At 54.4% G+C, this 16,419-nt stretch overlaps 1 protein-coding gene across 1 annotated transcript in view; it reads right to left on the minus strand.

Moving 5' to 3' along the window:
* The window catches only part of LOC142908372 (dynein axonemal heavy chain 1-like), a 127,339-nt gene that overhangs the window by 24,632 nt on the left and 86,288 nt on the right, over positions 1–16,419 (minus strand). Inside the window, 5 exon segments of the mRNA XM_076058942.1 lie at positions 114–200; positions 2,105–2,254; positions 4,476–4,517; positions 4,519–4,590; positions 7,261–7,366. Of these exon segments, the coding sequence (XP_075915057.1) occupies positions 114–200; positions 2,105–2,254; positions 4,476–4,517; positions 4,519–4,590; positions 7,261–7,366 (457 nt within the window).

Below are 16,419 nucleotides of genomic sequence, written 5' to 3' on the forward strand. Positions count from 1 at the left end.
CACACACACAGACACACACACACACAGACACACTCACACAGACACACACACAGACACACACACACAGACACACACACACAGACACACTCACACAGACACACACTCACACCCACCTCGTCCATGTGCGGCTGCTCCCGTTTGAGGTTGCCGGCAGTGGAGATCACAGTCTTCACTGCCCTCATGCCAAAGTCGTAGTGGTCCTACACACAGACGTGGTGGTGGTGGTAATGGTGGTGATGGTGGTGATGGTGGTGGTGATGGTGGTGGTGGTGATGGTGGTGGTGGTGATGGTGGTGGTGGTGGTGATGGTGGTGGTGGTGATGGTGGTGGTGGTGGTGGTGATGGTGGTGATGATGGTGATGGTGGTGATGGTGGTGGTGATGGTGGTGGTGGTGATGGTGGTGGTGATGATGGTGGTGGTGGTGGTTGTTGGTGGTGATGGTGGTGGTGGTGGTGATGGTGGTGGTGATGGTGGTGGTGGTGATGGTGGTGGTGATGGTGGTGGTGATGGTGGTGGTGGTGATGGTGGTGGTGGTGATGGTGGTGGTGATGGTGGTGGTGGGTGGTGATGGTGGTGATGGTGGTGGTGATGGTGGTGGTGGTGATGGTGGTGGTGGTGACGGTGGTGGTGGTGTTGTTGGTGGTGTTGGTGGTGGTTGTTGGTGTTGGTGGTGGTGTTGTTGGTGATGGTGTTGGTGGTGGTGTTGGTGGTGGTGTTGTTGGTGTTGGTGGTGGTGTTGGTGGTGGTGTTGTTGGTGGTGGTGGTTGTGGTGTTGGTGGTGGTGGTGTTGTTGTGTCCCCGTGTCTCTATATGTCTCTGTGTGTCTCTGTGTCTCCCCCGTGTCCCCGTGTCCCCGTGTCTCTGTGTGTCTCTGTGTGTCCCCGTGTGTCACCTGCGAGCTGAGCTGCTCTGAAGCGAGCTTGAATGTGGTGGTGATCTTCTTGGCCAGCGAGTCGGCGCCGTCGAAGCCGAACGAGTAGAGTGTCTCTGTGTGTGTCTCTGTGTGTCTCTGTGTCTCTCTGTGTGTCTCTGTGTGTCTCTGTGTGTGTCTCTGTGTCTCTGTGTCTCTCTGTGTGTCTCTGTGTGTCTCTGTGTGTGTCTCTGTGTCTCTGTGTGTCTCTGTGTGTCTCTGTGTGTGTCTCTGTGTGTCTCTGTGTCTCTGTGTGTCTCTGTGTCTGTGTGTGTCCCCGTGTGTCTCTGTGTGTGTCTCTGTGTGTCTCTGCGTGTCTCTGTGTGTCTCTGTGTCTCTGTGTGTCTCTGTGTCTGTGTGTGTGTCTCTGTGTGTCTCTGTGTCTCTCTGTGTGTCTGTGTGTCTCTGTGTGTGTCTGTGTGTGTGTCTCTGTGTCTGTGTGTGTCTCTGTGTGTGTCTCTGTGTCTGTGTGTGTCCCCGTGTGTCTCTGTGTGTCTCTGTGTGTGTCTCTGTGTGTCTCTGTGTGTGTCTCTGTGTGTCTCTGTGTGTGTCTCTGTGTGTCTCTGTGTGTCTCTGTGTGTGTCTCTGTGTGTGTCTCTGTGTGTGTCTCTGTGTGTCTCTGTGTGTCTCTGTGTCTCTGTGTGTCTCTGTGTGTGTCCCCGTGTGTCTCCGTGTGTCTCTGTGTGTCTCTGTGTCTCTGTGTGTCTCTGTGTGTGTCTCTGTGTGTCTCTGTGTGTGTCCCCGTGTGTCTCCGTGTGTCTCTGTGTGTCTCTGTGTCTCTGTGTGTCTCTCTCTGTGTCTCTGTGTGTCTCTGTGTGTCCCCGTGTGTCACCTGCGAGCTGAGCTGCTCTGACGCTAGCTTGAATGTGGTGGTGATCTTCTTGGCCAGCGAGTCGGCGCCGTCGAAGCCGAACGAGTAGAGTGTCTCTGTGTGTCTCTGTGTGTGTGTGTGTCTCTGTGTGTGTCTCTGTGTCTCTGTGTGTCTGTGTGTGTGTCTGTGTGTCTCTGTGTGTCTGTGTGTGTGTCTGTGTGTCTCTGTGTCCCCGTGTGTCTCTCTGTGTGTCTCTGTGTGTGTCTCTGTGTGTCTCTGTGTGTGTCTCTGTGTGTCTCTGTGTGTCTCTGTGTGTGTCTCTGTGTGTCTCTGTGTGTGTGTCTCCGTGTGTCTCTGTGTCTCTGTGTGTGTCTCCACTCACCTGCGAGCTAAGCTGCTCTGAAGCGAGCTTGAATGTGGTGGTGATCTTCTTGGCCAGCGAGTCGGCGCCGTCGAAGCCGAACGAGTAGAGTGAGATCCGCGCGATCATCCGGTAGTCGGGCACCATCATCGCCACGGGCCGGAACAGCGCCTGGCGCACGGACAAAGGGGCCCCAGGTAGCCTCAACAGGGCCGTAGGGGCAAGTGCCCTGAGCAGTAGCACCAGAGACACAAAGACAAAGGTGCCCCAGGTAGCCTCAACAGGGCTGTAGGGGCAAGTGCCCTGAGTAGTAGCGGAGACACAAAGACAAAGGGGACCCAGGTAGCCTCAACAGGGCCGTAGGGGCAAGTGCTCTGAGTAGCGGAGACACAAAGACAAAGGGGTCCCAGGTAGCCTCAACAGGCCCGTAGGGGCAAGTGCCCTGAGCAGCACCAGAGGCACAAAGACAAAGGGGCCCCAGGTAGCCTCAACAGGGCCGTAGGGGCAAGTGCTGTTAGTAGCGGAGACACAAAGACAAAGGTGCCCCAGGTAGCCTCAACAGGATGGAGGGGCAAGTGCTGCTAGTAGCGAGCACCAGAGACACAAAGACAAAGGTGCCCCGGGTAGCCTCAACAGGGCTGTAGGGGCAAGTTCTCTGTTAGTAGCACCAGAGACACAAAGACAAAGGTCCCCCAGGTAACCTCAACAGGGGATGGAGGGGCAAGTGCTCTTAGTAGCACCAGAGACACAGAGACAAAGGTCCCCCAGGTAGCCTCAACAGGGCCGTAGGGGCAAGTGCCCTGAGCAGCACCAGAGACACAAAGACAAAGGGGCCCCAGGTAGCCTCAACAGGGCTGTAGGGGCAAGTGCCCTGAGTAGTAGCGGAGACACAAAGACAAAGGGGACCCAGGTAGCCTCAACAGGGCCGTAGGGGCAAGTGCTCTGAGTAGCGGAGACACAAAGACAAAGGGGTCCCAGGTAGCCTCAACAGGCCCGTAGGGGCAAGTGCCCTGAGCAGCACCAGAGACACAAAGACAAAGGGGCCCCAGGTAGCCTCAGCAGGGCCGTAGGGGCAAGTGCTGCTAGTAGCGAGCACCAGAGACACAAAGACAAAGGGGCCCCAGGTAGCCTCAACAGGGCCGTAGGGGCAAGTGCCCTGAGCGGCAGCACCAGAGACACAAAGACAAAGGGGCCCCAGGTAGCCTCAACAGGGCCGTAGGGGCAAGTGCTGTTAGTAGCACCAGAGACACAAATACAAAGGTCCCCCAGGTAGTCTCAACAGGGATGGAGGGGCAAGTGCTCTGTTAGTAGCGGAAACACAAAGACAAAGGTGCCCCAGGTAGCCTCAACAGGGCCGTAGGGGCAAGTGCACTGAGTAGCGGAGACACAAAGATAAAGGTCCCCCAGGTAGCCTCAACAGGGCCGTAGGGGCAAGTGCTGCTAGTAACGAGCACCAGAGACACAAAGACAAAGGTGCCCCAGGTAGCCTCAATATGGCTGTAGGGGCAAGTGCTCTGTTAGTAGCACCAGAGACACAAAGACAAAGGGGCCCCAGGTAGCCTCAACAGGGCCGTAGGGGCAAGTGCTCTGTTAGTAGCACCAGAGACACAAAGACAAAGGTGCCCCAGGTAGCCTCAACAGGGCCGTAGGTGGCAAGTGCTCCTGAGTAGTAGCGGAGACACAGACAAAGGTCCCCCAGGTAGCCTCAACAGGGCTGTAGGGGCAAGTGCTCTTAGTAGCACCAGAGACACAAATACAAAGGTCCCCCAGGTAGCCTCAACAGGGCCGTAGGGGCAAGTGCCCCGGAGCAGTAGCGGAGCTACAAAGATAAAGGTCCCCCAGGTAGCCTCAACAGGGATGGAGGGGCAAGTGCACTGAGTAGCGGAGACACAAAGACAAAGGGGCCCCAGGTAGCCTCAACAGGGCCGTAGGGGCAAGTGCACTGAGTAGCGGAGACACAAAGACAAAGGTGCCCCGGGTAGCCTCAACAGGGCCGTAGGGGCAAGTGCCGTTAGTAGCACCAGAGACACAAAGACAAAGGGGCCCCAGGTAGCCTCAACAGGGATGTAGGGGCAAGTGCTGTTAGTAGCGGCGGAGACACACAGACAAAGGTGCCCCAGGTAGCCTCAACAGGGCTGTAGGGGCAAGTGCTCTTGCACGGTTCCGACGATTCAGACCACTCCAAGCACTCCGACGATTCCCATCGATTCCGACGATTCCGATCGATTCCAACGATTCCGATCGATTCCGACGATTCCGATCGATTCCGACGATTCCAACGATTCTAACGTTTCCGATCGATTCCGACGATTCTAACGATTCCGATCGATTCCGACGATTCTAACGATTCCGACGATTCTAACGATTCCGACGATTCCGCCGGACTCGGCACCTTGAGGTTATCGGGCAGCTCGGTGCGGCCCGCGTACCCGGGGGTTCATGGTGATGAACACGGCGCACGACGTCACCAGCGGAATCTCCACGCCCTCGAACATGAAGCGGGAGACCTGGGGGGGAGGGGGAGGGGACAGGGGGGAGGAGAGGGGGGGGTGAGAGAGGGGGACGGGGAGGGAGAGAGGAGGGGGACGGGGAGGGAGAGAGGGGGGGGAGGGGGGGAGGGAGGAGGGGGGGGGAGAGAGGGGAGGGAGGAGGAGGGAGGGGGGAGGGGGAGGGAGGGGGGTGAGACACGGGGGGGAGGGGGGGAGGGGGAGGGGGGAGGGGGGGGAGGGGGGAGGGAGGGAGGGAGGGGGGGAGAGGGGGGAGGGGAGAGGGGGAGGGAGAGAGGGGAGGGAGAGGAGGAGAGGGGGAGGGAGAGGGGAGGGAGGGAGGGGGAGGGAGAGAGGGGGGAGGGGGGGAGGGGGGAGGGGAGGGAGGGGGGGAGGGAGGGGGGGAGGGGGGGGAGGGAGGGAGGAGGGGGGGAGGGAGGGAGGGGAGGGGGAGGGGGGAGGGGGGAGGGGGGAGGGAGAGAGGGGGGGGGGAGGGAGAGAGGGGGAGGGAGGGGGGAGGGGGGAGGGGGAGGGAGAGCGGGGGAGGGAGGGAGAGAGGGGGGAGGGAGGGGGGGAGGGGGGAGGGAGAGGGGAGGGGGAGGGAGGGGGGGAGGGAGGGAGGGAGGGGAGGGGGAGGAGGGGGAGGGGAGGGGGGGGAGGGAGGGAGGGGGAGGGAGGGGAGGGGGGGGAGGGAGGGAGGGGGAGGGAGGGGGGAGGGAGAGGGAGGGAGGGGGGAGGAGGGGGAGGGAGAGCGGGGGGAGGGAGGGAGGGGAGGGAGGGGGGAGGGAGGGGGAGGGGGAGAGGGGGAGGGAGAGAGGAGGGGAGGGGGAGGGGGAGAGGGGGTGTGCTTTTCTTTCGTGGATGAGGGGGAGACGGATCAGCGAGCTGTGGTGTGAACAGCTACAGACAAAGGTCCCCTAGGGCCATGCTGAGGACCTTTGTCTGTATGAACACATAACAACCAGTCTGACCACTGGACGGGTTCTGCAGGATTGGAAGGATGCCCTGTGGTGGTCCCCCTCTTTAAGACGGGGGACCGCACAGACTGTAACAACTACAGGGGCATCTCACTCCTCAGTGTGAGGCCGGGAAAGGTCCTGGCAAGGATTATTCAACATCGCCTTGCCAGGCACGCTGAGGAGAGGCTTGCGGAGCCCCAATGCGGTTTCAGGAAAGGGCGGTTCTGCACAGATACCATTTTTCTGTCCGTCTGCTACAGCAGAGGTGTAGGGAATTTCAACAAGACCTACATATTTGTTTTTATTGACCTGGTCAAGGCCTATGATACCATCAGTAGGCCTGGGCTCTGGGTTGTTCTTCATGCTTTCGGAGTCGCTGACCCTCTGCTCACGATCATTAAGGACCTTCATGATGGTGAGCGGGCCCGGGTAAAACTACGTGGCCGGGAGTCAGAGCCATTCCCTGTACACCTTGGGGTGCGACAGGGATGTCCTCTGGCTCCCACATTATTTAGCATCTATTTTGATCACGTAGTTCGTGAAGCCTTCAATAGCTGTACCGGGGGAGTCTCCATTTGGTACAGATATAATGGGAGGCTGATCGATGCCCGGGTGCGGTCAAGTGATGGCTCCCTATTGCTCAACCACGTTATGTATGCTGATGATTTGGTAATTGCTGCCCATTCAGAGGAGTTGGAGGCGCTGCTGCTGAGACTGGAGCGTGCCACTAAGAGGTGGGGCCTTACCATCAGCCCCACCAAAACTAAGCACTTGCCTGGGTATTTTGTACCATCGGACACTCCACCCCCACAACTCCCAATCGGTGATGGGGCAGTTGTGGAGAGAGTGGAGAGTTTCCCATACCTGGGCAGTATGCTGATGACCGGCTCCAGTTTAACAGCAGAGGTCTCACTCCGAATCAGTCGAGCGGCAATATCTTTTCATCGGTTGGATAACGCAGTGTGGAAGCTACCTGGTCTGTCGCTCCGCACTAAGCTTCAGGTCTTCTCGGCCACGGTCATTCCCTCCCTTCTCTACGTTTGCGAAACGTGGACCCCCCTAATGGAACATCTTCGCCAGTTAGAAACATTTAGGCTTGCCTGTCTACGATCCATCCTGGGTTTAAGCAGGCTGGATTGTGTGAGGAGCTCACAAATCATTGAAAGATCTGGGCAAGCTCCCATCGGTGAGCTCCTCCGCCAGGCAAGGCTGCGTTGGCTGGGTCATGTAGCCCGCATGCCCAGCCACCGCATGCCGAAACAGCTTTTGTTCGGCCGGATCGAGGGGCTAAACGGGCGTGGCACGGGTTAGAGAAGAGATGGAGTGACGTGGTACAGGAGGACGTGGAGCTGAGTGGACTTGCCGATGACCGGTACCAGCGGTGTCAAGATCGGCCTCTGTGGAGGAGGCTCGTGAAGGACGCTACTGGGCAGTTGGAGGCAGTCGCCCTCCAACAACAACGGAGGGCGGAGGAGCGACGCTCACAACAACGAGCGGAGCGCCGGGTGGCTAAAGCACAGCAGGTTGGCACAGCGGGGGGCACAGGTGGTGCATCAGCCAGTCATCTCAGTCAGTCGACCCGTGGCACCTGGGTCTGCCCCGTGACCTCCTGCCAGCGGGCGTTCGACACTTCACGTGGCCTCAAGGTGCATATGGCCTGGCACAAGCGTCGTGGTGATGTCACCGCCACTAAGTGGCGAATGGCGGTTGTTGTTGTTGTTGTTGCTCTGACCCGCTGCTGCTGGGCCTTCTGGATGGTGGTGATCTGCTGAGCCACCACGGACAGCACCTCCACGTTGATCCGGTTAAACTCGTCGAAGCAGGCCCAGGCACCGGCACTGGGGCACGGAGATCACCACCACGACCACCACCATCAGTATCACCACCACCATCAGTATCACCACCACCATCAGTATCACCATCACCACCATCAGTATCATCACCACCACCATCAGTATCACCACCACCATCAGTATCACCACCACCATCAGCATCACCACCACCATCAGTATCACCACCACCATCAGTATCACCATCACCACCATCAGTATCACCACCACCGCCATCAGTATCACCACCACCATCAGTATCACCACCACCATCAGTATCACCACCACCATCATCAGTATCATCACCACCACCATCAGTATCACCACCATCAGTATCACCACCACCATCAGTATCACCACCATCACTATCACCACCACCATCAGTATCACCACCACCATCAGTATCACCACCACCATCAGTATCACCACCACCATCAGTATCACCACCATCACCATCAGTATCATCACCACCATCAGTATCACCACCACCACCATCAGCATCACCATCACCATCAGTATCACCACCATCAGTATCACCACCACCACCAGTATCACCACCACCATCAATATCACCACCACCATCAGTATCACCACCATCAGTATCACCACCACCACCATCAGTATAACCACCAACAACATCAGTATCACCACCACCATCAGTATCACCACAACCATCAGCATCACCACCACCATCAGTATCACCACCATCAGTATCACCACCACCACCATCAGTATCACCACCATCAATATCACCACCACCATCAGCATCACCACCACCATCAGTACCACCACCACCATCAGTATCACCATCACCACCATCAGAATCACCACCACCACCATCAGTATCACCACCACCATCAGTATCACCACCACCATCAGTATCACCATCACCACCATCAGTATCACCACCACCACCATCAGTATCACCACCACCATCAGTATCACCACCACCATCATCAGTATCATCACCACCACCATCAGTATCACCACCATCAGTATCACCACCACCATCAGTATCACCACCATCACTATCACCACCACCATCAGTATCACCACCACCATCAGTATCACCACCACCATCAGTATCACCACCACCATCAGTATCACCACCATCACCATCAGTATCATCACCACCATCAGTATCACCACCACCACCATCAGCATCACCATCACCATCAGTATCACCACCATCAGTATCACCACCACCACCAGTATCACCACCACCATCAATATCACCACCACCATCAGTATCACCACCATCAGTATCACCACCACCACCATCAGTATAACCACCAACAACATCAGTATCACCACCACCATCAGTATCACCACAACCATCAGCATCACCACCACCATCAGTATCACCACCATCAGTATCACCACCACCACCACCACCATCAGTATCACCACCATCAATATCACCAACACCATCAGCATCACCACCACCATCAGTACCACCACCACCACCACCATCAGCATCACCACCACTATCAGTATCACCACCACCATCAGTATCACCACCACCATCAGTAACACCACCACCATCAGTATCACTACCACAACCAGTATCACCACCACCATCAGTATCACCACCACCATCAGTATCACCACCACCATCTGTATCACCACCACCATCAGTATCACCATCACCACCATCAGTATCACCACCACCATCAGTATCACCACCACCATCAGTATCACCATCACCACCATCAGTATCACCACCACCATCAGTATCACCATCACCACCATCAGCATCACCACCACCACCATCAGTATCACCACCACCACCATCAGTATCACCACCATCAGTATCACCACCATCAGTATAACCACCACCAACATCAGTATCACCACCACCATCAGTATCACCACAACCATCAGCATCACCACCACCATCAGTATCACCACCATCAGTATCACCACCACCATCAGTATCACCACCATCAATATCACCACCACCATCAGCATCACCACCACCATCAGTACCACCACCACCACCACCATCAGCATCACCACCACTATCAGTATCACCACCACCATCAGTATCACCACCACCATCAGTAACACCACCACCACCATCAGTATCACTACCACAACCAGTATCACCACCACCATCAGTATCACCACCACCATCAGTATCACCACCACCATCTGTATCACCACCACCATCAGTATCACCATCACCACCATCAGTATCACCACCACCATCAGTATCACTACCACCATCAGTATCACCATCACCACCATCAGTATCACTACCACCATCAGTATCACCATCACCACCATCAGCATCACCACCACCACCATCAGTATCACCACCACCACCATCAGCATCACCACCACCATCAGTATCACCACCACCACCACCACCACCATCAGTATCACCACCACCACCATCAGTATCACCACCACCATCAGTATCACCACCACCATCAGTATCACCACCATCAGTATCAGCACCACCATCAGTATCACCACCACCATCAGTATCACCACCACCATCAGTATCACCACCACCACTATCAGTATCACCACCACCATCAGTATCACCACCACCATCAGTATCACCACCACCATCAGTATCACCACCACTATCAGTATCACCACCACCATCAGTATCACCACCATCAGTATCACCACCACCACCACCATCAGTATCACCACCACCATCAGTATCACCACCACCACCAGTATCACCACCACCATCACCACGACCACCACCATCAGCATCACCACCACCATCAGCATCACCACCACCACCATCAGTATCACCACCACCATCATCAGTATCACCACCACCATCAGTATCACCACCACCACCATGAGTATCACCACCACCATCAGTACCATCACCACCATCAGTATCACCACCATCACCATCGGTATCACCACCACCATCAGTATCACCACCACCACCATCAGTATCACCATCACCATCAGTATCACCACCACCACTATCAGTATCACCACCACCATCAGTATAACCACCACCATCAGTATCACCACCACCATCAGTATCACCACCACCATCAGTATCACCACCACCACCACCATCACCACGACCACCACTATCAGCATCACCACCACCATCAGCATCACCACCACCACCATCAGTATCACCACCACCACCATCAGTATCACCACCACCATCAGTATCACCACCATCACTATCACCACCACCATCAGTATCACCACCACCATCAGTATCACCACCACCATCAGTATCACCACCACCACCATCAGTATCACCACCACCACCATCAGTATCACCACCACCATCAGTATCACCACCATCACTATCACCACCACCATCAGTATCACCACCACCATCAGTATCACCACCACCATCAGTATCACCACCACCATCAGTATCACCACCATCACCATCAGTATCATCACCACCATCAGTATCACCACCACCACCACCATCAGCATCACCATCACCACCATCAGTATCATTACCATCAGTATCACCACAACCATCAGTATCACCACCACCATCAATATCACCACCACCATCAGTATCACCACCATCAGTATCACCACCACCACCACCATCAGTATAACCACCACCAACATCAGTATCACCACCACCATCAGCATCACCACCACCATCAGTATCACCACCATCAGTATCACCACCACCACCACCATCAGTATCACCACCATCAATATCACCACCACCATCAGCATCACCACCACCATCAGTACCACCACCACCACCATCAGCATCACCACCACTATCAGTATCACCACCACCATCAGTATCACCACCACCATCAGTAACACCACCACCATCAGTATCACTACCACAACCAGTATCACCACCACCATCAGTATCACCACCACCATCAGTATCACCACCACCATCTGTATCACCACCACCATCAGTATCACCATCACCACCATCAGTATCACCACCACCATCAGTATCACCACCACCACCACCACCATCAGTATCACCATCACCACCATCAGTATCACCACCACCATCAGTATCACCATCACCACCATCAGCATCACCACCACCACCATCAGTATCACCACCACCACCATCAGCATCACCACCACCATCAGTATCACCACCACCACCATCAGTATCACCACCACCACCATCAGTATCACCACCACCATCAGTATCACCACCACCATCAGTATCACCACCACCACCATGAGTATCACCACCACCATCAGTATCACCACCACCATCAGTATCACCACCACCATCAGTATCACCACCACCACTATCAGTATCACCACCACCATCAGTATCACCACCACCATCAGTATCACCACCACCATCAGTATCACCACCACTATCAGTATCACCACCACCATCAGTATCACCACCACCATCAGTATCACCACCACCACCACCATTAGTATCACCACCACCATCAGTATCACCACCACCACCAGTATCACCACCACCATCACCACGACCACCACCATCAGCATCACCACCACCATCAGCATCACCACCACCACCATCAGTATCACCACCACCATCATCAGTATCACCACCACCATCAGTATCACCACCACCACCATGAGTATCACCACCACCATCAGTACCATCACCACCATCAGTATCACCACCATCACCATCGGTATCACCACCATCAGTATCACCACCGCCATCAGTATCACCACCACCACTATCAGTATCACCACCATCAGTATCACCACCACCATCAGTATCACCACCACCATCAGTATCACCACCACTATCAGTATCACCACCACCACCATCAGTATCACCACCAGTATCACCACCACCATCACCACGACCACCACCATCAGCATCACCACCACCATCAGCATCACCACCACCATCAGTATCACCACCACCACCATCAGTATCACCACCACCACCACCATCAGTATCACCACCATCACTATCACCACCACCATCAGTATCACCACCACTATCAGTATCACCACCACCATCAGTATCACCACCACCACCATCAGTATCACCACCACCACCATCAGTATCACCACCACCACCATCAGTATCACCACCACCACCAGTATCACCACCACCATCACCACGACCACCACCATCAGCATATTCACCACCATCAGCATCACCACCACCATCAGCATCACCACCACCATTAGAATCACCACCACCATCATCAGTATCACCACCACCATCAGTATCACCACCACCATCAGTATCACCACCACCACGACCACCACCATCAGCATCACCACCACCATCAGTATCACCACCACCATCAGCATCACCACCACCACCATCAGCATCACCACCACCATCAGTATCACCACCATCAGCATCACCACCACCACCATCAGTACCACCACCACCATCAGTATCACCACCACCACCATCAATATCACCACCACCATCAGTATCACCACCACCACTATCAGTATCACCACCACCACCATCAGTATCACCACCACCATCAGTATCACCACCACCATCAGTATCACCACCATCAGTAACACCACCACCATCAGTATCACCACCACCACCATCAGTATCACCACCACCATCAGTATCACCACCACCACTATCAGTATCACCACCACCACCATCAGTATCACCACCACCACCATCAGTATCACCACCATCACTATCACCACCACCATCAGTATCACCACCACCATCAGTATCACCACCACCATCAGTATCACCACCACCATCACCATCAGTATCATCACCACCATCAGTATCACCACCACCACCACCATCAGCATCACCATCACCACCATCAGTATCATTACCATCAGTATCACCACAACCATCAGTATCACCACCACCATCAATATCACCACCACCATCAGTATCACCACCATCAGTATCACCACCACCATCAGTATAACCACCACCAACATCAGTATCACCACCACCATCAGCATCACCACCACCATCAGTATCACCACCATCAGTATCACCACCACCACCACCACCATCAGTATCACCACCATCAATATCACCACCACCATCAGCATCACCACCACCATCAGTACCACCACCACCACCACCATCAGCATCACCACCACTATCAGTATCACCACCACCATCAGTATCACCACCACCATCAGTAACACCACCACCATCAGTATCACTATCACAACCAGTATCACCCCCACCATCAGTATCACCACCACCATCAGTATCACCACCACCATCTGTATCACCACCACCATCAGTATCACCATCACCACCATCAGTATCACCACCACCATCAGTATCACCACCACCACCACCATCAGTATCACCATCACCACCATCAGTATCACCACCACCATCAGTATCACCATCACCACCATCAGCATCACCACCACCACCATCAGTATCACCACCACCACCATCAGCATCACCACCACCATCAGTATCACCACCACCACCACCATCAGTATCACCACCACCACCATCAGTATCACCACCACCATCAGTATCACCACCACCATCAGTATCACCACCACCACCATGAGTATCACCACCACCATCAGTATCACCACCACCATCAGTATCACCACCACCATCAGTATCACCACCACCACTATCAGTATCACCACCACCATCAGTATCACCACCACCATCAGTATCACCACCACCATCATCAGTATCACCACCACCATCAGTATCACCACCACCACCATGAGTATCACCACCACCATCAGTACCATCACCACCATCAGTATCACCACCATCACCATCGGTATCACCACCATCAGTATCACCACCGCCATCAGAATCACCACCACCACTATCAGTATCACCACCATCAGTATCACCACCACCATCAGTATCACCACCACCATCAGTATCACCACCACTATCAGTATCACCACCACCACCATCAGTATCACCACCAGTATCACCACCACCATCACCACGACCACCACCATCAGCATCACCACCACCATCAGCATCACCACCACCACCATCAGTATCACCACCACCACCATCAGTATCACCACCACCACCACCATCAGTATCACCACCATCACTATCACCACCACCATCAGTATCACCACCACTATCAGTATCACCACCACCATCAGTATCACCACCACCACGACCACCACCATCAGTATCACCACCACCACCATCAGTATCACCACCACCACCATCAGTATCACCACCACCACCAGTATCACCACCACCATCACCACGACCACCACCATCAGCATATTCACCACCATCAGCATCACCACCACCATCAGCATCACCACCACCATTAGAATCACCACCACCATCATCAGTATCACCACCACCATCAGTATCACCACCACCATCAGTATCACCACCACCACGACCACCACCATCAGCATCACCACCACCATCAGTATCACCACCACCATCAGCATCACCACCACCACCATCAGCATCACCACCACCATCAGTATCACCACCATCAGCATCACCACCACCCCCATCAGTACCACCACCACCATCAGTATCACCACCACCATCAATATCACCACCACCATCAGTATCACCACCACCATCAGTATCACCACCACCACCATCAGTATCACCACCATCATCAGTATCACCACCACCATCAGTATCACCACCATCAGTAACACCACCACCATCAGTATCACCACCACCACTACCATCAGTATCACCACCACCATCAGTATCACCACCACCACCACCATCAGTATCACCACCATCACTATCACCACCACCATCAGTATCACCACCACTATCAGTATCACCACCACCATCAGTATCACCACCACCACGACCACCACCATCAGTATCACCACCACCACCATCAGTATCACCACCACCACCATCAGTATCACCACCACCACCAGTATCACCACCACCATCACCACGACCACCACCATCAGCATATTCACCATCATCAGCATCACCACCACCATCAGCATCACCACCACCATTAGAATCACCACCACCATCATCAGTATCACCACCACCATCAGTATCACCACCACCATCAGTATCACCACCACCACGACCACCACCATCAGCATCACCACCACCATCAGTATCACCACCACCATCAGCATCACCACCACCACCATCAGCATCACCACCACCATCAGTATCACCACCATCAGCATCACCACCACCACCATCAGTACCACCACCACCATCAGTATCACCACCACCATCAATATCACCACCACCATCAGTATCACCACCACCATCAGTATCACCACCACCACCATCAGTATCACCACCACCATCAGTATCACCACCACCATCAGTATCACCACCATCAGTAACACCACCACCATCAGTATCACCACCACCACTACCATCAGTATCACCACCACCATCAGTATCACCACCACTATCAGTATCACCACCACCATCAGTATCACCACCACCATCAGTATCACCACCACCACCACCATTAGTATCACCACCACCATCAGTATCACCACCACCACCAGTATCACCACCACCATCACCACGACCACCACCATCAGCATCACCACCACCATCAGCATCACCACCACCACCATCAGTATCACCACCACCATCATCAGTATCACCACCACCATCAGTATCACCACCACCACCATGAGTATCACCACCACCATCAGTACCATCACCACCATCAGTATCACCACCATCACCATCGGTATCACCACCATCAGTATCACCACCGCCATCAGAATCACCACCACCACTATCAGTATCACCACCATCAGTATCACCACCACCATCAGTATCACCACCACCATCAGTATCACCACCACTATCAGTATCACCACCACCACCATCAGTATCACCACCAGTATCACCACCACCATCACCACGACCACCACCATCAGCATCACCACCACCATCAGCATCACCACCACCACCATCAGTATCACCACCACCACCATCAGTATCACCACCACCACCACCATCAGTATCACCACCATCACTATCACCACCACCATCAGTATCACCACCACTATCAGTATCACCACCACCATCAGTATCACCACCACCACGACCACCACCATCAGTATCACCACCACCACCATCAGTATCACCACCACCACCATCAGTATCACCACCACCACCAGTATCACCACCACCATCA

This window comes from Petromyzon marinus (genome assembly GCF_048934315.1).
Source record: "Petromyzon marinus isolate PM22_M1 ecotype Great Lakes invasive population chromosome 80 unlocalized genomic scaffold, UKy_Petmar_22M1.pri1.0 chr80_unloc.4, whole genome shotgun sequence".
Classification (NCBI taxonomy): domain Eukaryota; kingdom Metazoa; phylum Chordata; class Hyperoartia; order Petromyzontiformes; family Petromyzontidae; genus Petromyzon; species Petromyzon marinus.